The sequence below is a fragment of the Siphateles boraxobius genome, unplaced genomic scaffold (assembly GCF_051911475.1).
Source record: "Siphateles boraxobius isolate OS27281-9 unplaced genomic scaffold, OSU_SipBor_1 77, whole genome shotgun sequence".
Classification (NCBI taxonomy): Eukaryota; Metazoa; Chordata; class Actinopteri; order Cypriniformes; family Leuciscidae; genus Siphateles; species Siphateles boraxobius.
The window spans coordinates 17,518,286-17,542,302 of record NW_027509205.1 but is presented as its reverse complement, the minus strand read 5'-3'; the positions used below and the strand labels follow the sequence as shown (position 1 = coordinate 17,542,302).

At 36.6% G+C, this 24,017-nt stretch overlaps 1 protein-coding gene across 1 annotated transcript in view; it reads right to left on the bottom strand.

Moving 5' to 3' along the window:
• LOC143725957 (uncharacterized) overlaps positions 1 to 24,017 on the bottom strand; it is a 38,838-nt gene that overhangs the window by 2,799 nt on the left and 12,022 nt on the right. The window contains exons 9-16 of the mRNA XM_077218867.1: positions 18,411 to 18,522; positions 16,215 to 16,305; positions 13,287 to 13,373; positions 7,938 to 8,090; positions 3,905 to 4,034; positions 3,768 to 3,800; positions 3,351 to 3,448; positions 2,374 to 2,457 (exon numbers count right to left, since the gene is read on the bottom strand). Coding sequence (XP_077074982.1) covers positions 2,374 to 2,457; positions 3,351 to 3,448; positions 3,768 to 3,800; positions 3,905 to 4,034; positions 7,938 to 8,090; positions 13,287 to 13,373; positions 16,215 to 16,305; positions 18,411 to 18,522 — 788 coding nt within the window. The remainder of the gene's footprint in view (positions 1 to 2,373; positions 2,458 to 3,350; positions 3,449 to 3,767; positions 3,801 to 3,904; positions 4,035 to 7,937; positions 8,091 to 13,286; positions 13,374 to 16,214; positions 16,306 to 18,410; positions 18,523 to 24,017) is intronic.

Here is a 24,017-nt window from a genome sequence, read left to right as displayed (position 1 = left end):
CCCAAGTTGCTGTTTGCTGTATTTTTGCCCAAGGCTAAAAGTTTGGGCAGTAATTGTAAAACTAAAGCAATTCTCATCGCTGGCAGGAGACTCGCTCCTCATCCTGTCAACACAATGGGCTGAATGTTCACACTGAAACACTCAGTCTTGAAGAAAATTGGGACAGTTGGGAAATACAATACATGTTACAAGCAGAGGAAAAGGACTCTGCTTAAGAATTTGCTATTTTCCTTTATTATTAAGAAAGGTGTGTATTATTTTGGCCCTATTTTGGTCAGAAATGAGTAGAAACAGAGGTGGACAGTAACAAAGTACATTTACTATACTTGAGTATCTGTACTTTACTTGACTATTATTTTTTCTGGAAACTTTTTAATTTAACTTCACTACATTTGAAAGACAAATATCATAACTTTTACACCACTACATTCCTGTCAAGGTCCTTGAGTAGAACCTCCGTCAGTGGATGATTTTGGTTGCAAGGCTTTCATTTTGGTTGGAAATGAAGTCGGGTTGACGTCAGAACCCGACTGATGTTGGTTTCTGACGTCAACCTGATTTTAATTTTCAACCACAATACAACGTCTGTCCAACGTCGGAGATCAACGTCAATCTGACGTTGGATTCTGACATCAACCTGATTTTCATTTTCAACGTTGGGTTTGGGTTTCTAAATGCGAATTTTGTCATTATTTTGGAGCAAACTAGTTTATAGATATCAGTAAGGCTAACATATTCATACTAAAGGCCATAAAAATTTAAATGGGGCAATATTTGAGGGAACAGTCATTTGGGTGTCTGAAATCATTCTGGACATTATTGAGTGCACTCAATCTCACATTCAATCCCACTACTGGAACTGTGTTCTAGAAATAAATTTGGTATTGATATGAGGGCAGGTCAGCAGGTATAGATTCAGAGTCATAAGGTACTGTAAGTATTACATACATCAATAATAAAACAATGCATTGATATTTACTTTTTACTTTTGATACTAAGTACTGTTTAAAACGAGTACTTCTGTACTTTTACCTAAGTAAAAATAGGTCTTTACCACTTTTACTTGTAACGGAGTAATATTTGACCAGTATCTGTACTTTCACTCAGAAAGGAAGTTGCGTACTTTGTCCACCTCTGAGTAGAAACATAACACATACACTACTGTTTAAAAGTCTGGGGTCGGTAAAGTCTCTTTTGCCCACTAAAGCTGCATTTATTTGATTGAAAATACAGTAAAACAGCAATATTGTGAAATATTATTATCATTTAGAATAACTGTTGTCTATTTGAATATATATATATAGGGACCAAGCACCAATGATGCAAGGACCCTATTGAAATCTCTCAGTTTAATATTTTAAGATGTCATTTATTTCTGTGATGCAAAGCTGAATTTTCAGCATCATTAGGCTACTCCGGTCTTCAGTGTCACATCATCTAATCATTCTAATATGCTGATTTGCTGCTCAAGAAATATTCCTTGCTATTATCAGTATCAACATTGACACTGTTTTCAAAAACAATATTTTTGTGGAAATCATGATACATTTTTTCAAGATTATTTGATGAATAGAAAGTTTAAAGAACAGCATTTATTTAAAATATAAATAATTTGAAAACATTATAAATCATTTCACTGTCCCTTTTGATCAATTGAATGTGTCCTTGCTTAATAACAGAATTAATATTCTTTAAAAACAATTAAAATCATACTGACGCCAAACTAAAGTGGTAACGTACATCATAATGCAACATAATATGATCAATTTCAGTCTGAGGTGTGTCAAATGTCATTATGTAGAATTTTAGGATTAACTTCGAAATGGATGTTGGCCCAAAAGGGCATAAATTAGCTAAATTAAAATGGAAAAAATTAAGCAAAATCTCTTCATATAGAGTTGTATTGATTTTTTTTCTTATATATTTTTTATTTAAAAGTTTTTTTTTTAATATTACTTTTTATACTTTTATTTGATTTAAGTATTAATTCTTTTCCTTCTTTATTTCTTTATCACATTTGTTAAAATGCTGCATTTCTAGTTGCTTTGTAAATTTTTGTAGCAAACACCCCTCTAGTATACCCAAGACAATCTTCTGTGCTCATAACATATTTAGTGCTATAAACAACCCATGAACATCATAAAGAACTGTCATCATAAGTCATTCTCAATCCAGCATAATTTCCCTCACAGTGAGGGGGAAAAAACACTGTAACCTTGCTGAATGGGTGGGCTGAAATACATTCCCCTTTCCCAAAGTCCACCTGGCACAGATAAGCAGAAAAAGCCAATCTCCAGATAGCCGGTGACTCTGGCCCATCCATCTCTCAAGGCAACACAACAGAAGATATTGAAATAATAACTCAGGGATTACCAATATGTCAGTGTAGAGCTTCCTCATCTCCTCACACCTCTTCATCAGCTGTCTGAAATCGGCCTCTTGCTTCTCTATGGCCATCTAGAGCCGGAGATAAAGGAACAGCAGGTGTTTCGGGTGTGCATTTTCCTTCTTTCTGTTTTTTGGAGAGGTAGCACTGGCATTCTTAGCGCTCTTATCCTCAGAGGCTTTTCATCACTGATATTTCTCTCCAACCAGACCACATCAGAAAAAGCTTTTATACAATCAAAAGGTGTAACAAACCACAAGCTCACAAGGGTCTGCGATCATGCGATCTAAATTATCTACCTTTCTCTAAGGAGTTGTGCAAGAATGATACAGTACATTGGATTTTTTTTTTTTAAGAATATTCTGGCCAGTCTTTTCAATATAATGGAAATAAATAAGGACAGGGGCTGTCAAGCTCCAAATGGATTAATAAGGAGCATAAAGCATCATAATGTATTATATATTCTTTTGAAGTAATATGATAGCTTTGTGTGAGGAAGAGACTGAAATTTGAGTCATTATTCAGTGAGAAAAGGAGCTTTGTCCAATTTGAGTCATTCTTTCGAATCTTTTGATCTTTTGATCCAGTTCACAAAATCAATCTAAATGATTAAATTCAACTGGCTGACTTATTGATCCGATCACAGTCATTATCAGCACACTGAAAATGAGTGACGACTTAAATTGCAAAGAGTGCAAAGAATATATCACAAAAACAATATATACTGTATTCTCGCATTCTTTTGCAGAAAGGAAAAAACTTAAATCATGGTTATTGCGTGACAAATAGAGACAAGTACACAAATCAAAATTTTGTGTTCGTGTTCCACAGCAGAAACCACTTGAATAAATCATATTAAACAGAAAACATGACATTAATATCTATGTTTTCTTTCAAATTCATGTTCAGACCAAGTATGTGATATACAATAACACAAAGCAAAAATAATTGGGTAAACATTTACCTTTAAGTCTTTGATGAATTTGGGGTGCTGATTGGCTGTGTTTTTCCATTTTTGTGCTTTCCTGTACTGGATGACCTTCTGAAACTCGTTCTTCACAACTAAATAGTGACAGGGGGGGGGGGGGGGGGGGTCTCTGTTTGAGGACATTTGTAATGGACTATCTAAACTCTATGAATAAAATTGCAATGCTTTCATGCAATAATGCACAAGCAAGCCAAGCAGCAACAGGTTTGAATCTAACGCTCAGCTGATTAAAAAATTATAAATTGTATGAAGTGCCTGAACACACTTGAATTTAACAGTGAAAGGGTTTGTTGATATTCTGAAAGGAAAATTGCTCAATCAAGCATCAAAAGCATCTAGAAAAAACAAGTTTGGTGCAGCAGCACACAGAATACTTCAGATAAGACCACGTACCATCCACCTCTGCTGTTAGACCTTTAACCGAAGCTGCAGGAAAACCACAGATACACACAATCAGATGGCATTCAATCAAATCATCCCGAAAAACATCTATCACATCTTCACTTCCAATGAAATTTTGATTAGAGTACCGCCAGGAACAGTCTCGAATTCTGCAAGCTCCAGGAAAAAGGTGGCCAAACGTGGTTCTCGCAACATGATCTGCTCCACAAGGGCATGCAGCAAGGTGAACTTCCGATTGTTCCCGCGCAGCTGAGAAAGCTGGAAAAAGGAGGGAAAAATAATGATTGTGTTTATCCACGCACCTGCATTTGAAAAGAAGATGGTACATTTGCTGTGTTCCGAAACGTATTGAGGTGCCTATGTAGGGAGCATTTTAATGCATCAGACACTTTTTTGACACTTTGTATTCCATTAAATACAGAATGATTTTTTATATATGTATATATATATATATACATACAACAATAAACAAACAGAAAACATATTATATAATTAAAATATGTATGTAAAATATAATAAAACATTTATTATTTTATGATAGTCCAAAACCTAGTGAGCTCCCTATGTAGGCAGCATTTTAAAGCATCATAGAAAACTTATTTTGATTTAGCCAAATTGCAGTGAAGGCAATCCCAGAATTGCACTGTGATCAAATATATAAATCAAATATATTCAAGATGGCTGAAGAGGTAAGAGAAATAACTATAAATTAACTTGTATTCCATTTAATGCTGACAAACTACATTTTTTACATTTAATATAATATAAAATATATAAATATTTATTGTTTTATATATTAAAAATGTGCGTGATGTTATAATGCTTATTAATGCCATTAGCAACACATTAACAACAAATTCTATTGGAATCAATTGTCTGTCAATTGCAGAGTGCTATTTGTGTGACATAGAGAGTTGCCAATGTGTTCCAAATTGGTCACTTATAAGGTTGCATAACAATCGGGATGCTTTCTTAGAAGGTAGCTGTCTATGTTGGCAGTAGGGCACAGGTTTGGGAATGGTTGTTCAAATATCCCATCTGATCAGAGGGTGTTATATTTAGAGGATCAGGTAAACAAATATTTATCTTGGGTGTGAGTGTGCATTTGTGAGCGTTTATGCACGCACATGCACGCATTTATGAATACCAATACCTTCCCCAAGGCCAGAGAAAGAGTGAGGTTTGACAATTCAACACCCACGTGCATATTACCATCAACTAAAAATGGAAGATAATGTCCTTGTACCGAAGAGCACCTCTATTGTGCACATGTGAAAAAACAGTTAACATTTTTCCAAAAGGATCTCCTTGACATCTGAAGGTTCTGCTCTCTGATTAACCATACAGACACAATGCAAATGCTTTTGGAGTACCGCAGCCTCGCACGAGTGTTTTTAAAGATTGGGAATTTGTACAGCAGGATTAATGGTGATAATGATAAGGAGTGCATGTCTCAGTTGCTAATTCACAAAAGTTTAACACTTATCAAATGTTAATGTGAATAGTTTAAAGGGACAGTTCACCCAAATATTTTTTAAAAACCTGTCATCATTAGCCCACCCTTGTTCCAAACCTGTATGAATTTCTTTCTTTTCTTTTCACAAAAGAAGAAGAATATGGGTAACCAAACAGCTGATGAGCCCCATTGACTTCCATAGTATGGGGGGGGGGGGGGGGGGGGGGCACTATGGAAGTCAATGGGGTCCATCAACTGTTTGGTCACTCATATTCTTCAAAATATCTTTTGTGTTCAGCATAAGAAAGAAACTCATACAGGTTTGGAACAACTTGAGGGTGAGTAAATGATAACAGAATAAAACATTTTGGTTGAACTATGCCTTTAAGCACTGAAAATGGATAACATAGTGCTAAACACAAAACAATCCTATCTAAATTGCATCCTCTTAAAGAAAGGATATGTAAAGCGAGTGTGCATGCCACAAAAACCAGAAAGCATGTTCAAGAGTGATTGTTTCAACTGATCTTCATATGAAGAGGCCTGTAGAGAACAAGAGTGGCGATATATCAAGCTCTCTAGACCCATTCTTTATGGTAATGCATGTAGACATGAAACCACTACAACAATTTCAACAGCCGCTAATTTAAAACTCACAGGGTGCTAAATGCTAATTTTCAGATGGGTGGAAAATTGGGCGATACTCTGTTTTCTAGTTTGTGTTGTTTACCATTTCAATCCCCGGATCATTCTACAAAACTAAAAGATGACATGGAAGCATCAAATGCACTGTTTGTTCAAAGCTTAGGCTTAGTTAAAAAAGGGTCATTACATTATAAAATATATTAAAATAGAAAACATTTCATTTAAATTGTAATATTTTACAATATTGCTGTTTTTGCTGCATTTTTGGTCAACTAAATGCAGCCTTGGTGAGCATAAAAGACTTTCAAAACTATTAAAAATCTATCAAACCCCAAACCTTTGAATGGTAGTGTGTTAAATATTGATTTCAAGTTATTTTATGTGATGGGAAAAGGAGAAATGGGATTTAAAAGAAACATAAAACAACAGTTATTTATACAATTTAGCAGTGATTATAAAAAAAAAAATATCAGACTGTAAAATTCTACAATAGACCAATCAGAATCAAATATACATTTAAGCCTGTCAAAAATACGTTTAAAATACATATTGGTCTTAAATGTTGTGATATCTTCAAATTTCATACACTTATGAAAAATATAAATAACTCACAAAAATATGATATATTAAATGATAAACTAGTTAAATTGTACAATTTAAATTGATTAAATTGTAACTGCCCTGTAAAGTTATACTTCAGCATAGAGTTAGAATGCTGTTCTCGTCTTTCTATGTCGTGTTTCTATGGAGGAAGCACAGAGACGGTGCACTCAGATACCTCATTAGCAAAGGAGGAAGTCATTCAGCTTATTGTGGAAGTGCCACTGAGGAACTGGGTTTTCAGCATCCTGGCCGCAAAAAATCGATACAAATTACCACCATGTGTTGCTAATGACTCAGCGAGCTCGGAAAAAAAGCCATGCCGCATGGCTAATGAATTGGGCTGCTGCGGCAAGAGTTTGTAGAAATGAACAAAGAGAGAAACTCAGGTACTGCATGTCTGATTTGTGTAGTGGATGGAGTCATAAAAACATGACAAACCCATTAGGGTATTGGGAACTATGTCACAATATGATACACGTCGCAATACATATATGCCATGCAATGCATCATAACAGAGTGCGACAAAGGGTTCTGGAAATACTAGTTCTGTCGGGATGACTTGTTCACGTCACTCATGCATAAATTAGGTCTCCATAATTAACAGTAATTACTTCACTCATTCATTATGTATTGTTTTTGAGTCTTTCTGGTAGAACTTAAAATCTTATTCACTTTCTCTATAAGTAAACTGATTTTTAACATCAAAGTTTTAAGAAAGACTGACCAATGATTTGTGCTTTTGAAGCTTTTGGAACTACAACAAAAAAACACAGCAATTGCCGTACTGTGTAGTAAGTGTGTACTGTGAATGATGTAAAATTCGCTCTACACTCTCAAATTAATTATTTATTTAGGCTATATATTCATATTTTTGAATACATTTACAAAATACTGTATTTTATCCTTAGGGAACAATATGAATGCAAGCAAAAATTATTAATAAAAGGATCTAAATTATCAAAGCAATATTATGAAAAATAGAATCGCAATAAATCAATTAATTTATTAATTTATCAGTAAGATGGGTAATATAGATAATATAGAAAAAATAGAAATATTTTGTAATATTATAACAGTCTTTAATGTCACTTTTGATCAATTTAATGCAACTTTAACGAATAAAAGTATTTATTTATTTAAAAAAAACACTACTGGTTTTTGAATGGTAGAATATGTGAGAGTGTGTATTTCAGGAGATTTTTATGGTTCAAAGCTGTGTGCACAACACAGTGTGACCAAAAACAGAGACTGCTACTTGCTGAAAACAGGAAAACCCTAACTTATATTATCAGTTACCCTTAATGCTGTTACCAAGGCTGAACAACTGGAGGAGAAATGAAATCTGGTATAAAAAAAAGAAAGAGAGACATAAAATCTGTATGCCAATAAGATGTTTTATTTGCCTTGGCTCTCCTCGCCATCCCCCAAAGGTAATTTGCTGGCGGTGCGGGTCCTACCTTAGTTAAGGATGAGAGGCGGAATCCCTTGGCCCTGTCCTTGCCTGCGTTCTGGTTGAGGTAATTGCCCACAGCCAGAAGGTACTCCAGCACACTGACAAATGGCTCACAAGCCCACAGCTGCTGGCTCATGCGGATCTTCTGGATAATCAGCTGCAAGACAAACAGAGAGGCCAGAACATGTCATCTCAAACTAATCCAACTGAAAACTTTTCCCTGCCTCTCACTTAACAGCCACAGACACTTAAGCACAGCCGGATTTCTCAGCGGTCTTGTTGACACAGACCGTTCTTGTCAAGTGTATATCAGAGCCTACACAGGAAGTGCTGTAACATAATATATTATTTGAAGCTGGAAAGAAAGTGAAACCTGAGGATTGATAGCCGTTAGGTTAAGGGGTTCTTACTGAAGTAACAAGTATAAGGTGCAATCAACGACTACCATTCGTCAACAAGACACTTAAATCAGGGCTATTACAAAGAGTGCTTGACAAGTATACGTGCTAAAACAAAAACAGAAGGGTGTATGACTAAGGTTAATATTACAGAAAATGGTGCCAGTGGATAATATATTTAAAGTCAACATGAACTCAAAATTGACCCTGTTTACTTCCTTAATGCAAGTTCCTGGTTGAAAGAAGACATTTTTGGTGGAAGATTTTTTTTATTTGTTCGGCCTTCAATATTCAGCTGACATCAGCTTAGGAAAAATAATAGCTATTTCAGCATTGTTTTAGGCTATTATTGTAAGTAATGCTTTCTAAAAGCTAGTTACAGTTTTTTACAATCACTTTGCTACTATTTTCAGAACCTTGATGTCATTTTTCAAAACTCTAGACACAAAACTCACAACGGTTATCACTTGTAACACAGGCTGTCTAATGTTCAAAACATTGCATTGTGCATTCACATCTTTAAAGAAATCTTGCACTTGCACAATCATTGGTTCAAAGAACAAATTTACTGTGAAATACCATTGAAACATAACTATAGATCACCCACACACAAGCAACCGATAGTTTCACTGTGTCATTGTTCGTACAATCATTAAATATTGTAGAACAAAATAGGTGATACAGGTTTCATTATGGTACTACATGTACAGTAAATATACATCTCTGTAAAAGCACTGCAGTCGTAGAGAGAATACACAAATAGTGGAATCAGCGAAGAAAGTTTGTAATATATTGATGCAAAACACTACAGTACAATCACAACATAGGTTTATTGGAATCAAAGCAAAAATATAAAATATTAGGCTGCATCCATGGATATTGTAGTCTAATTGGTTCATGCTCCACGCTAATTGGTGACAATGAATCTCGTTATCTTGAAACTTTCATGATTTACTGTAAACATGGAAGATTGCGTGTGTTTCCATACAACTATGCATTAAGAGTAATGCAACAGTTACTTATCATTTTGAGCAGTTGTATCAATTGATAGTTAGATCATTGTACGGAAATGAATAGACACTCATTTGAAATGTAATGTGTGAATTGCCTTTTGAAATAGTAGTACTGTGATGTTAAGTTGTGTCATATTGAACAGGTGATTTTTGTTGAATGAACAAATGATCTAAGTTTTATGTGTATTGTATCCAAGCAATTGAGAAAAGGGTTAGAGTTTTGAAAAATGTGCATTTTGATCATTGGTTGTGAGTTTTGTGTCTAGAGTTGTGAAAAATGACATCAAGGTTCTGAAAATAGTAACAAAATGATTGTAAAAAACTGTAATGCAGTAAATGAATGCTGGGTAATGCAATAAAGGCTGTGGTGACGAAAAGAAAATGATAAAAAACAATAATGACAAAATAATAATAATATAAAAACAATTTAGAGAAAAAAGAAAGTATGAATGAACAAATGAACGAATGAATAAGTCAATAAATGCTCTAAGTGATTCACAGGTCATTATATAAAATCATTTAAAACACCTAAAATATTCATCCAGAGCAAATGAAATGAGTGAGTGAGGAGAGACGGGTTTGTGTGTAACTCGCTGCCGGAGAGATGAGAGAGATTAAGTGCAGATGGTATCGTGTATCTATGCGCAAAATGAGTATTGGTATTTCAGTATCGATATGTATCGAAAAATCTATTTTTGACAACACTACATTGCACTTAGTGCACATCCAGTGCTGAAATACACCTGCATTTGCTGGTAGGCAGATGTTAATGTCAAGCCCTGGATGTACAGATACCAAAATGCATAAATGTCCATATTCACACCAATGCACTTGTCTAGAAATAAATTGCATTTGTGAAAACTAAACTCACAGTGGATCAGGATACAGACTGAATCTGTAATATTCCCTGAACCACACTGGATTACTTTCAATGAACTTTATTTCCAATTATTAATTTAGGCTGTCTGATTAACATTACTATTGATACCACAAGTAACAAGTTTGTGGTTCTCTTGGGGCAAAGCCCTTGTGATTTAGCCAAGATAAACAGGTTTGACTGAAAGGAGTTTGCGAACACCATTGTGAGCTGCTAGCTTTAATTTCCATCACTAATTGTGGTATTAGGTTGTTATTTTTCAACCCGTCTAACAAGCTGGTGTACTGAACCCCTGAGCAAAGAGAAACAGCGGAGACCGCATCTGAAGGAAAAAAGTCCAGACACACAGCTTGATTTGACGATATATGAGACAAACCATTAGACCATATGCTCATCTATTTCCATCGTAACCTCAGCCTCAATCCATTCGAGCCCTCTCCTTCATTTCTACCTGGTGATTCACACCCTTAAACACTAATTTAACCAAATGCTAATCAAGTCCCAGTGGGTGGAAACATCAGCTAAGCTTCTTTCCAACACTCAAAATGAGTGATCTTGCTTTTTTTTTTACTGTAGTTCTCAAACTCCTGCTTCGCTAACCTCATGAGCCCTTTGAGCATTGCACGCTCTCTGTTTACTAAAAGCTCACAATGCCACAAGGAGTTAGCATTCCTCAGACAGCTTTTAGACAAAGCGCAACACACCTAGAGAGCTCTTCAGTATTCCCCACTCTAAGCCAGACCAATTTTCCACCCTAGCACCCAGCCTGTCAGATGGTGGCTAAATCCGCCTTAATGTTACAGGTTTAAAAAGTCAACCATTTCAGATAATCCCATGGATTTAATAGTAGGGGTGGAAACAGAAGCCTGAGTACTTGTTTTGGGAAATCTTAACAATGGAAGACCTTTTCGTGGGGTCCAAAGTTACACTATAACATTTTCAGAAACAAATATAGCATGGATCTTAAAGGGATAGATCACCCAAACATGATGACTCATGTTGTTTGAAACCTGTATCACTGTCACAACACAAAAGAAGATATTTTGAAGAAAGTTGGGGTCAAAACAAACACTGACAACATTGGACACCATTGACTTTCACTGTATAGACAAAAAATGTGTGTTCCAAAGAAGAAAGTCATATCGGTTTGAAACAATATGAGAGTCAATAAAAGATGAAAGAATTTTCAAATTTGGGTGAATTATCCATTCATTTAATCTTATGTTCCTTTAAAGTAAACATGAATAACTCATACAATAATACAATAATAACTCCCTAACCAAATAGCTATTTAGGAATTTTAGATTTCTGTTGTAAATAATGCAGCATTTCTAAAATCTTTTAGAAATACTTAGCAATGTAATGCTTGTTAACATGAATCTAATAAAGGTTACCAGAACAACAGCAAATAATGGAAGATTAGGAAAGGAGCATTATCAGACCTAAAAGTGTCAGCAAGACATTAGAATGTTAATTTCTACATTTTTTCAATTTCAATTTATAAATTATAAATACATTAACATTAACCTAAGGATAAACACACATTAAAAATTAAAGATTAAAATGAACCTATAGATTAATTAGTGCTGTAAATAGAAGTTTGTTCATTGTTAGTTCATGACACTCAAGGCATTATTAAGTGTTATAGAAATATGGGTAACATTTCACAATAAGGCCCCACTAGTTAATGTTGACTAATGCATTAAATAAAAATGAACTAACAATGAGAAAATTCATTTGTTACAGTATTTATTAATATTTGTCAATGTTAGTTAATACAAATACAACTGTTGCTTTTTCACATTTCAAATTCTCAGTACCGACACATATTTGTCAAATTCATCTTTGACGAAAGTCAGTGACACCACCGAGCAAAGCAAGGTGGACAGAACAGCAACATCGGCTAAAATAGCTGTCAATTCCCTGAGGCGAAAAAAACGTAAGCCCTTACTGACACCCAAATGCTGAGTCAAGCCTATTTCGATGCCATATAACACCCATAACCTCTGGAAAAATCCCGACACGTCCATGATCCTGACCTCCACACTTACTGGCTTAAACTTCCAGTCCCTGTCTAGTGCATAATCATCTTTTCACACGGAAAAAGCTTCTGAAGATGAATGTCAAATCTCGCATACCTTTAAAACACTACATTTGTTCATTAGAGGGATTTCGGAGCACTTAACATGAGAGTGAAATGTATTGGTGCAGAATAGAGGAGCCAGGTGGGTATAAGAGACTCAAATAAAAACTAACTTTTGAGATGCATTGAAAGTACAAGAAGGATTTCAACTTTTTTTTTTTTTTTTTTACTCACAGGTAGAAAAAGCCTTCAGAGTGCTCTTTGGGCTACATCTCCTTCTCCCCGGCACTACCTCTCTCTAACTAATAAATGACTTGAAGGAAATTTGCCATTAGAAACTCCTTCAGCCCACTCTAAGTGCTGATTCGCTGGGAACAGAACCCCTGTGTATTAATGCATGATTCTTTTTTTTTTCACCTAAAGTCCATTTCATTTATTTTTTCCCAAGCACCTGCTGTCTGCCAAGATTATCTTTTGCATTAGTAAATGAGCTTTTTATCTTTGCTTTTTATTATATCCCTCTTCGTTCATCTGTGTGCCTCAGGAGCCACTATTGCAAGGTTTTAATACTGATTTCCTCAAGACGTACTGTGAGACTCGAGTTCACATGAGACTGTTTTTCCACAAACAAACTTTTCATTTTCTTCTTCTGTCAATCATAATCATCAGTGCAGTACAGTGCTAACTGCAAAACAAATGCCAGCACAAACACAAACATGCAAATGAATATATGCACACACCACTAGCTGTTTATCATAACTTAAATGTAATAATGAATGCATCCAAAAGTGCCTCTCTTTTCTTGTGTCATCTGAAAAAAAAAATGCATTCTATATTGGCAGCGTATTGTGAATGAGCCGTATCGGTAAGTAATTCAGTAGAGTTCAGAGAAAAAGAGAGGCAAAAGAAAAAAGAAACTGAGACAGGCTGACACAAACATGACTGACAGGTGCATATGAGGTGTTTGTAATGCGAGTCTGACCGGCGTGAGGTCCTCCATACAGATGGGCAGCTCTCGCAACGTGAGCAGCAGGTCCAGGCGGGCGCTCAGGTCCGGGATGTTGCACATCTGAGGAAGAGCTGATATATCAGAAGACGGCCTGGACAATATCACAAAGATATGCAGCGACACCTTCACACATGCTCTGCTTGGTTCATACGGGTGAATCTCGCAAATTGAAAATGAAAAAAATCCAGGTCATATTTCACACCAAAATCAAAAGCGAACAAAAACCAAATAGTATATTTTAGGACTCCTTTAGACACTTTACTATAGGATTCTACGTGTTAAGATTAGTTAATGCATCCATAGGCATCATGAAGTAACACTGAACAATATTTTTTTTTAGCATTTATTAATCAATAAACTAAATACTAAAATATATTAGTATATGTACAGATAATTCTTTGCACTTTGATGCATTATTTTCATGACAATTAAGTGAAATTTTCTTTTACTGTTCATTTTTTCATTCACATTATTATTTTCTGATTATTGTAATACACTGTTACATGCAAAAATAATGTATCAATTCTATTTTTATTAAAATCAGTAAATTAGTTATAGGTGGTACAACACATACCTATGGATGTTTAAGTACTTTTCTATTTAAAAAAATGTATTCTTTCTCACGTTATGTCAATGTTACATGTCACATGTTACATGTCATGTCATAGTCACATCTGTTTAGCTGTGCATTTACTGAATGAGCACTCTACCACTGTTCGTCCGACTGCTCATACTGTATTTATTTTATTATTTTTTATTCTAAACTGTTTTAATTATTCTGATTTCTTTGGATTATTTCTCTATTTTATCTTTTATTCTAAACTGTTTTAATTATTCTGATTTCTTTTGATTATTTTAATTTCTTCTATGTAAAGCACTTTGAATTACCATTGTGTATCAAATGCGCTATATAAATAAACTTGCCTTGCCTAATGAAAAACATTGTTGTGCATTCTATGCTCTTGAGAATTTGGCAGGAAATTAGATTCATTTTTATGAAAATAATGTCACGATGCAACAAAAAAAAAAACAATGATCCTGGTTTTTATTAAACAGAACATACTTTTTAATTTTTGTCTTTTGATTTTTGGGTGAAATATAAAATATGAAATACATTTTTGACATGTTGCCTGAGATTCAGTCATAAACATTCAACAGTTTCCCAGATATCAACTGAAATACAACACCTCATGTATTGCACTCAGGTTATACACAAATATATATATTTCAAGGTAAATACATTTATATTTTACATGTTTTATGTATTATGTATCTCACATATCTAATGCAAAGTGACTACCACTGCTGGAAGGTGTTCTAGTAAGATATCATTATGCAGGAACGATGTTTGCCGAAAATCGTGAAACACTAAAATCACTTCTATAAATTCCAGCCTCAAACCTTTGGAACGGACTAGCACTGTGATTTATGTATCACAAACGGCATGTCTATGGTTGTTAAAATAACTAAAGATTAATCTGAAACAGAAGACAGCAACTGCTAAATTCGCTTAAAAAATCCCTCTATCAAGACGTGTGGTTCATTTGCAGTGTGAAGATGAAGGTTAAGAATTCAAACCAACAGCTGTCAAATTAAATCCCCTCATGGATTTTTCACATAATGAGGATCAGAAAAATTCGATGCACTTAGACACATGGAAACATAGCCATGTGCAAATGGCCCAGAATCTGTAGGTAATGTATAATGCGGACTAAAATACATGAGAGATTTGGAACCAATACATGAGAATCTACATATAATGGGACGCTTTTCGAAAATGCAGAGTAATACTCATTAATGTCAACAACAATGTCTGGATGAATCTCACGAAGCCTGTTAAAGGTGCTCTAAGCGATGTCGGGTGACGTCACTTCTTGTTGACCTTTAAAGTATTGTCAAACAAAACGGAGGCTATAGACCCTCCCTCCTCCTCATCCGTGCACTAACCCCCCAAACCCCACCCCCAAATCCTTCTTGTCGGTTATTGGCTGGAACAGCTTGTTATGTTTCGTGGTGCGGGTTAGCCCAGTTTGTTTTTGTTTCCGTTTGTGGAGCCTGGGGTGTCTGCAGAGACCGCGTTTTTTTACAGTGTGTTCAGGGGACAGGCAGCTAGCGGATAGTGAGGGGATGTTTGCTGTATGTGACAAAAAATGTTTTGGCCTAAAAAATGCGTGACATCGCTTAATGCACCTTTAAGAACATAGACATATTTCACCCCAAAAGTAAAATAAATAAATTAAGAAATTATATTTTGCAATTGAAACTTGTATTGCACCATTATCAATTTAGAAATGTGATATTAAGCAAATTTTCTCAAATAGTAATGCAAAAAAAAATTTGATGACACAATTCTAAGTATTTATAAAGTACTTACACATCATGGGCCCTATTATATACCCGGCACAATGCTGCGCCAGGCGCCACGTTGTTTAAATAGCAAATGCATATTCGCTCATGTGTGCACCCATAGGCATGCTAGTCTGAAAACAAGGTGTGCTCAGGCGCATTGTTGCCGTGTAAATAGCAAATCCGCCATGGCGCAAGTGCACCTGGTTTTAGAGGGAATGGGAGATGGGACTCTGTCTGTTTTTTTGCATGTTACGCCCAAAACACACCCATTACTCATTAAGAGAATAGGGACAACACTTTTAGACCATGCACTGGGCATGCCGAACATTTTTCCCGTGGTTGAACTAGCAAAAATGGCCCTAAGTGTGCTTGTGCCGTGCGCTTTAGACCATGCGCTTAGATCCTTAAAATAGGGACCCATATATTTACAAAGATGGTAGTATATAACAGTACATATTTCTTCAATTTATGTTGATTTGAAATATACACACACACACATACTGTATATTACATCCATTATTTCAGCGATTAACCAGAACGTAATGTCTTTACCTCCATCATGTACTGGTCCACCACATGCAGTTCAGTGAAGTCTCCTTTATGCGATTTATACATCTCAATGTCATCTGCGGTGGGCACGTATCTGATGAAGAACACAACAAATGAAAACATGGCAAAGCACTGAAATGTCTGCCCTAATTTAGTTTTACATCGGTCCAACCTCTCTGCTTCATAAATACTTCATAGATGACCATTTTAAGCGTGCACGATTCTAAAAAGATGTCACACAACCCTTGTTCCTTTTTTACGGGTTGACTGCCGAGCGAGCCTATTTTCTCCTCCAAGATTGCCTCCTTTTCTCTTTGCATCTCTCCATCCAGAAAAGGCCGCATGCTACTCTGATTTCTAGTGACCCGAGGAACAGAGGTCGATTAAAAGCCAAGTTGCAGTGAGCTTGTATAAAGTGCTCAGGTAGATGATGTTTGGCTGTTCCTGGCTTGCATCCTGTTTGAACCCAGCTCACCTCCAAAATGGACCTGTGTTCAGGTCGTTTTAGTGTGTTTCAAATCCATACCACACTGACTATTTCATGAGCCCAAGGATGTTCCGATGGAGAAACAAGCAAACTAAAGCCACCTAACATTAATATTGCAGTTTATGCTGGGACCATCTCGATTAAGATTGTATTCAGAAGCCCATGTGGCCGCACTTAGATTTCCATCGTATTTGGCTTAATAAATATAAATCTCAGTAGGTACATTAGATTATGCCTCCCGCATGCAGGTCGGCCTCCAGCAGTCATTTAAAGATGTTTCTTGCAGTAAAATGCAGAGGAGAACGCATTTCTCCAGCTTCCCTCAGGGCAACTCAATAGTTTCCTTTTCCTCAAATTCATCAGATAAAAGTTTTATAAGCAGGCTGTTCTGTTAAGAGAGCCTGGCATATGTTCTTTTATATTAGGATTAAAGAAACGCTATGGTGTCTTCTTCAACATGAACTGCCCGTGACTTCTCGTGGTCTCTATGGTCTTCATTACGTCTACCAGTATCTTACAAAACACAGACCTCACTCTGTTCTTTTACATTTAACTGTGGTCTGCTGATCTCAACCGCTATATTTTCATTTATATTTTATAAAAGGGTCATTAACTAATAACATGGACAAGAATCTTTTTTCAAGCATTAACATTTGAGGTTAAATATGCATGCATGTATAGTAGGATGTGTATATTTGTATCACCATTTCTTTTAGGGTTCTTACTCTTAAAGGGATAGTTCACCCAAAAATTAAAATTCTGTCAACATTTACTCACCCTCAAGTTGTTCCAAACCTAATAAGTCAAAGATAACAAAAATATATGTTGAAGAATGTCAGTAACCAAACAGTTGATGGGGCCTGTTGATTCCATAGTATGGAAAAAAAAATACTATGGAAGTCAATGGGCCCCATCAACTGTTACAATTTGACGGTGAGTAAATGATGACAGAATTTTCTTTTTTGGGGTAACTATACCTTTAACGGGCTTAAAAATATTACAGTATATTTCAAAAACTGATTTTTTTTTAAACTAGTCTGATCATAAAAGTGCTTACAAACTACCAAATCAGTATAAAACATGTTTACAATTGATGTAAATGGTATAATTTAGCTACACTAACACTACTGTTCAAAAGTTGGCAGTAAAGAAATTAATAATGTTACAAAAAAAATCCATTTCAAATAAATGGTTATTTATAATTCAACTAAAAAAATGGGGACAAAATGTATCATGCTTTCCAAAATAATATAAAACAGCAAAACTGTTCTCAGCATTGATAATAATAATAAAAAAAACGTTTCTTGAGCACTAGTTCAGCATATTAGAATGATTTCTGAAGGATCGTGTGACACTGAGGACTGGAGTAATGATGCTTAAAATTCAGTGTTTTGCTATCAGACATATTGCCATAAAGTCTTGTGTGCCAAATTATCATTTTCAATTAAAGGGACCAGCATTGGATCAAAATGGAATTTATAAATCTCCTGCACACACTTTTTAAACTTGACTTAACGTGATACAGCATCTTAAAAACATGGCACTCTTAAAAAGATGCTGAAAAAGCAGCAAAAAACACATGGCACCCACAGCCAAAGACATCAGTCTGCATGTGTTCATAGACCAACAATTACTCAATACACATTCAAGAAATGAACTATTGTGTCAGGTGTGGAGTTTGGCAGGCTGCTTTGTCTCCATGTATCTCTTACCTCCTGAGAGAGGCAATGTGCTCGTCTGAGAGACCCCCTTCCTCTTCATTTATAATCAACAATTTGTCCTTGAGCTCTTTTGGATGCACGGGGAAACTTTTGAGGAAAATATCTGTGGGGACAATACACAATATATTTACACAGGTACACACACACATTCAGTCTTGAGCAACTCTTAAAACAAGTTCTCCTGATAGCAGCTCTCCCCCACCTGCGATGAAAAACTCTCGAAGACAAAAGGTTTGTGTGCTTAATTACCTCTCTAAACATGATCCAGGGATGGCCAGATGTATGCTGATTTGCATTGTACAAAACCTGAATTGATAGGATTTTCATTTTAACTAATAAACCTAGCTGTGCTGAAGTTGCAAACAGAAAAAAAGGTATGAATAATGGGAGCTGTGGCAGCTGGGATGACGCTCATTACAGCAACATATTCACAATTTGATTGAGTAGCACCAGGTTCAAGGATACAATTACAATGTTAAGCCTCTTTTTTGCACTACAGAGAAACCATTAGCTGTGTGAAAGGAAGGTTCTTTCATGGTTAACATGATTTCCTATCGGCAATGAGCCAAGCAAGAAAATCTGATTTCATCCATTCTTTTAAACATGGGAGGCCATGTCACATTCATAAAAACCAACACAAACATAAAATACATTAACAGAGTATTTAGCATTCACAACCACTCGTATTGATTTGATACGGCAAAAAGGAAGGGTGAGTCTAGAATTTATCCATTGGGAATTAATTTGACAGAGAAAAAAAGTGTTTTAATATCAGAATTCACAGTAAATTTCTTAGTAAAAAGAAAAAAATGTGACTACCACTTCAAATGAGCTTGATGATTAGTTTATTCTGAACACTGCCACATACCCAGTTATAAAAGTGTGAGCACACTTAAGCAGTTATTCCAAGTTTTTTCTCTCTGAAATGTGTCACTTTGGTTTTCTGTTGCATTGCAAAGGTTGCAACAATTCTGATTTGATTTATCTTTGAGTTTATCTCAGCTATGCTGTCATCTTAATATTTTACTTAATGAATATAAATATAATATTTTTATATTTTTATTTAGAACATTTCAAAGGCAATTATTTATTTTTTGGAAACAACTGTTTAAAAAAAACACCAATACTACACAAAAAAGCAGGAGGAGAGGATGAGATGCGAAAGCAGGAGGAGAGGATGAGATGTATAAAGGCCATTTCCCAGGCCAAGCAGGGAGAGTGGATGAGATGGGAGAGTGTGGAACAACGCAAAATGGGCTGGCAAGTGCTTTGGTCAATGGAATCAGTTTCCTTATTAGGTCAACATATGATGTTCTCCCATCACCGCAGAACCTAAACCTCTAGGTAGGAGAGGTCCCTCTTGTCCTTTGTGTTCATCACCTGCCACATTAAGGCACATTTTGACAGGATGTAAGGTGGCTCTTAGCCAAGGTCGGTTTACTTGGCGCCATGACCAAGTATTGCGATGTTTGGCTTTAGCATTGGACGGCAAGCGTAGTATGACCAATAAGTTGCCGCCTGTTCTAGCAAAACATTACACACAGAAGACAATATTCCTCTGCCCAGGCAAGCAACCACCAAGAAAAGGTGCTTACACCAATTCTCGCCCAGGACAACTGGAAGCTGCTAGGGACTGGAAGATGCTGGCTGATCTTGATCAACGGCTTATTTTTCCACCTGAGATTGCCACCACTAACCTACGACCAGATATTGTTTTGTGGTCTGGATCAGCACGCATTGTTCAACTGATAGAGTGAACAGTGCCATGGGAGGATGCGGTAGATGAGGCATATGAGAGGAAGAAACTGCGGTATGCTCATCTGGCCACTGAAGCAGAACAGCGAGGATGGAGAGTCCAGCTTTATCCAGTGGAAGTAGGTTGTCGAGGATTTGTGGCACACTCTACAACCCGGTTCCTCAGAGACGTCGGATTCAGAGGCCAAGAGTTGTGTACAGGCCGCCATGCTACGGTTTCATAGAATTCTTGAAAACTTGAAGAGTCTGTTGGTTTATTTGTATAGGTTGTATAGTATTTACAGTCATTACGTTCCTGTGTATATTGCATGAATGACGGGTGGTTGGGCAAATATTGTGTTTTGCGGTAGGTGGTATGCCATACGGAACCGTTGCCACTGAAACTGCATATTAACGCACCAGTGGGGCTCGACAGCCTTAGTCAAACGGGTTGGCGCGTATGGTTGAGTTGCGGAGAGATTGTGGTTAGGTCTCAGCAGCAGGAGGGATGTAGAGGTCAGTAAGCTGGGCTGAGTTGAGTGGGGGACGGAGGGGGGTGACTCTGGGACGCCCAGAGTCACTGTCGAGCCCTCTTGAGGTGTCGTCGGCTAGTCGACGAAACACTGAGGACAGAAGGTGCCCCCTTAAAGACCCTAGAGATGTCCCCTACTTGGCTCAATCCAGGCGGTTGTCGTGCTGGTCCACTAGGGAGAGACCACACTGTAGTTGCAGCCGTCGTGTGTGCTGACACGCCAAGTACACTGCAGTTGTTAACGCTGGACAGAAGGGGAGTCACACCACCATATGGAAAGAAGCGTAAATGGGTGAAGCATAGTTTACTGTAAAGCTACGTCTTAGTGTTGCTTATCTTGGCAAAAGCCGAGTACAAATCAGCATGAAGTTTTAACATCTACTCTCGTGTAATGGAAATCACTGAAAAAAAAAATGAGTGAGAATAACATCTTCACTTGCATTAACATATAATTTTGTACTTTTCTGTTCCAATTATATGGTTAATCTTATTTCCTTATTTCGGTGATTGCACTGAAAACAGCCGGAGCTGTGGAGGCTAACAGTTTATTTTCTTTACGGGTGGAATATGCAGTTGGAGCAAAAAAGTCCAGATACATTAAAATGGAGTTCTATGATAAAGCCCTTCAATTCAGAAATAAGCAGGACTTTTTGTTTTATTTATGAAGACTGTGTGGTTCCATCATTGTTCAAGGACTGGACTCAAGGAGTGATGCTCACTTTAAAGCCATTAGATATACTGTAGCTCTAAGAAAGATTGAAAGAGAACATATGAGTAGATATATAGAGTCATGTGTATAAGAAAGTACACCCTTTTGAGCATATGGTTTTATGTATCAGGAGTCCTGACATGTAAAACCATAGAATTCAAAAAGGTGTACTTTCTTTTTCACATGACTGTATAGTGGGTCCAAGAGTCTGAGACCATTAGTGAAAATGCTTCTCTTTAGCAGCTTTCTAGTTTAAAACACAAAACAACCATTACAAATAAACACTATATGGACAAAAGCATTGGAACACATGACCAATGACCATTACACCAACGGGGACTGTTATGACATCACATTGGTCCCCCCTTTGCAGCTATAACAACTTCCACTCTTATGGAAAGGACTTCCACAAGATTTTGGAGTTTCCCATTCATCTGGTAGAGCATTTGTGAGGTCAAACATGGATGGGAAGGTCTGGCTCGCAATATCCGTTCTAAATCATCCCAAAGGTGTTCGATGGGGATGAGGTCAGGGCTCTGTGAGGGCCAATCAAGTTCTTCCACACCAAACACATCCAACCATGTCTTAATGAACCCTGCTTTGTGCATAGTCATCGTGGAATAGAAAAGGGCCTTCCCTAGAATGTGCCCACAAAGCTGGAAGCATTGTCCAAAATGTCTTGGTATGCTGAAGCATGAAGATTTCCCTCAACTAAAAGTAAAGGGCCGAGTACAACCCCTGAAAAACAGCCCCATACCATTAATATGGTACCCCATACCATACCACACCAAACATTACAGTTGGCACAATGCAGTCAGGCAAGTAATATTTTCTATGCGTCCGCCAAACCAAGACTCGCCCATCAGACTGCCAAACAGAGAAGCGTGATTCGTCGACCCACAGAACACAAATCCACTGCTCCGGCGTGCTTTAGACCACTCAATCTGACGCTTGGCATTGTACTTGTTGATGTGAGGCTTGGATGCAGCTGCTCGTCCATGGAAAACCCATTCCATGAAGCTCCCGCCGCACAGTTTTTGTGCTGATATTAATGCCAGTGGAAGTTTGGATGCGTTGGTGACTTTTATACACCATGTGCCTCAGCACTCTGTGACCCCGCTATGTGACCTTACGCTGCTATTCCTATACCTTGCTGCTATTCCTAAACGCTTCCACTTTCCAGTACTAACACTTACAGTTGATCGTAGAATATCTAGTAGGGATGAAATTTCACAAATTGACTTATTGCGCAGGTGGCATCCTAACACAGTACCACGCTTGAATTCACTGACCTCAGAATGACCAATTTTTTCACAAAATCTTTGTAGATGCCGACAGCATTGCTAGATGCTTGATTTTATACACCTGTGGCAATGGGTCTGCTTGAAATACCTGAATACAATAATTAAGAGCTGTGTCCTAATGCTTTTGTCCATATAGTGGGCATATAGTATTAATACAGCATATTTTAGTACAACAATGTGTGAAAAGGTTAAATGAAAACTGTACATGGTTGCAGAACGTCTTAATATTTGGTACTTCAGCTTTAATGGCAGCAACACTCATCATTATCCAGAAAATCTGAGTTGTTTCAAAGAGCATCATGTGCTTCAATGGAAGAATGAAAATCTGACCTTTTGTACAAAGTCTACATGCTCAAAGTCACAAAATTGCTGATTTAAGTAGTGATTTAGAAATCTGTAGAAATCTGAAATATTTCTTATTTATTGTATGCCATACATTTCCTTTACTCAGAATCTTCCAAAATCCTAAAACTTTCTGACTATTTTCTTGTTTAAATGAAAATCTATGTATTCTCAGACTTTTGGACCCCACTGTATATACAAAACTATATATCTGTGGGGAGAAAAAGTTTACTGTCAGATATAATTTAAGACATCAATGATAGTAACCTTTTTCTCCTAGTAATCTAGTATTTCATGTGTGTCACCTCTTGAGTTTAAGAGATCTCAAACTGTGCTACCAAAGATACCAAAGTCTGCAATTATAAGTCAGAGATCTCATCTTAAATCTCCAGAGACATGAAAGAGCAACCTCGAAGCAATAAAACTGTCCTCCGGATAAAAGCGCTGCTACTAATGATGATTCTAAGGTTGTGTTAAAAGTCTCAATAGAGTCCTCAAAAGTGTCTGGCATCAGATTAGTCTTTGAGTTTGTATTATTAGGACCTAAGCGTGCTATAAATTATATCAAGAGCCGAATAAGCAGTCATATTACAGGAGATAATGAGTCTGTTCCAAAACCTAATGAGCTGCCTTGCTACCACCTACCTAAATATAATGCTTCCTTATAAGGCAGCATTGTAACAAAGTAGCAACCATACAAATAAGACTCGGTGCACTATTTATTCCAATACAGTTTAACATCAGCATGTTGCTAATGATCAAACTGTCTGGTGCAAAGTGGGGCACTAGCCCAAATAAACATAAAATTCCACGACATGTTATAACAGATTTATTATTGAATGCATTATGCCTACACATGCATTGATACATATATGCCTACACTACCGTACCAAAGTGGTCTGTAATATTTTGTATTATTTAATACTTCTCATTCAGGATGCATTAACTGCATTCTGTTTTGACAACCCTCTCAGAGA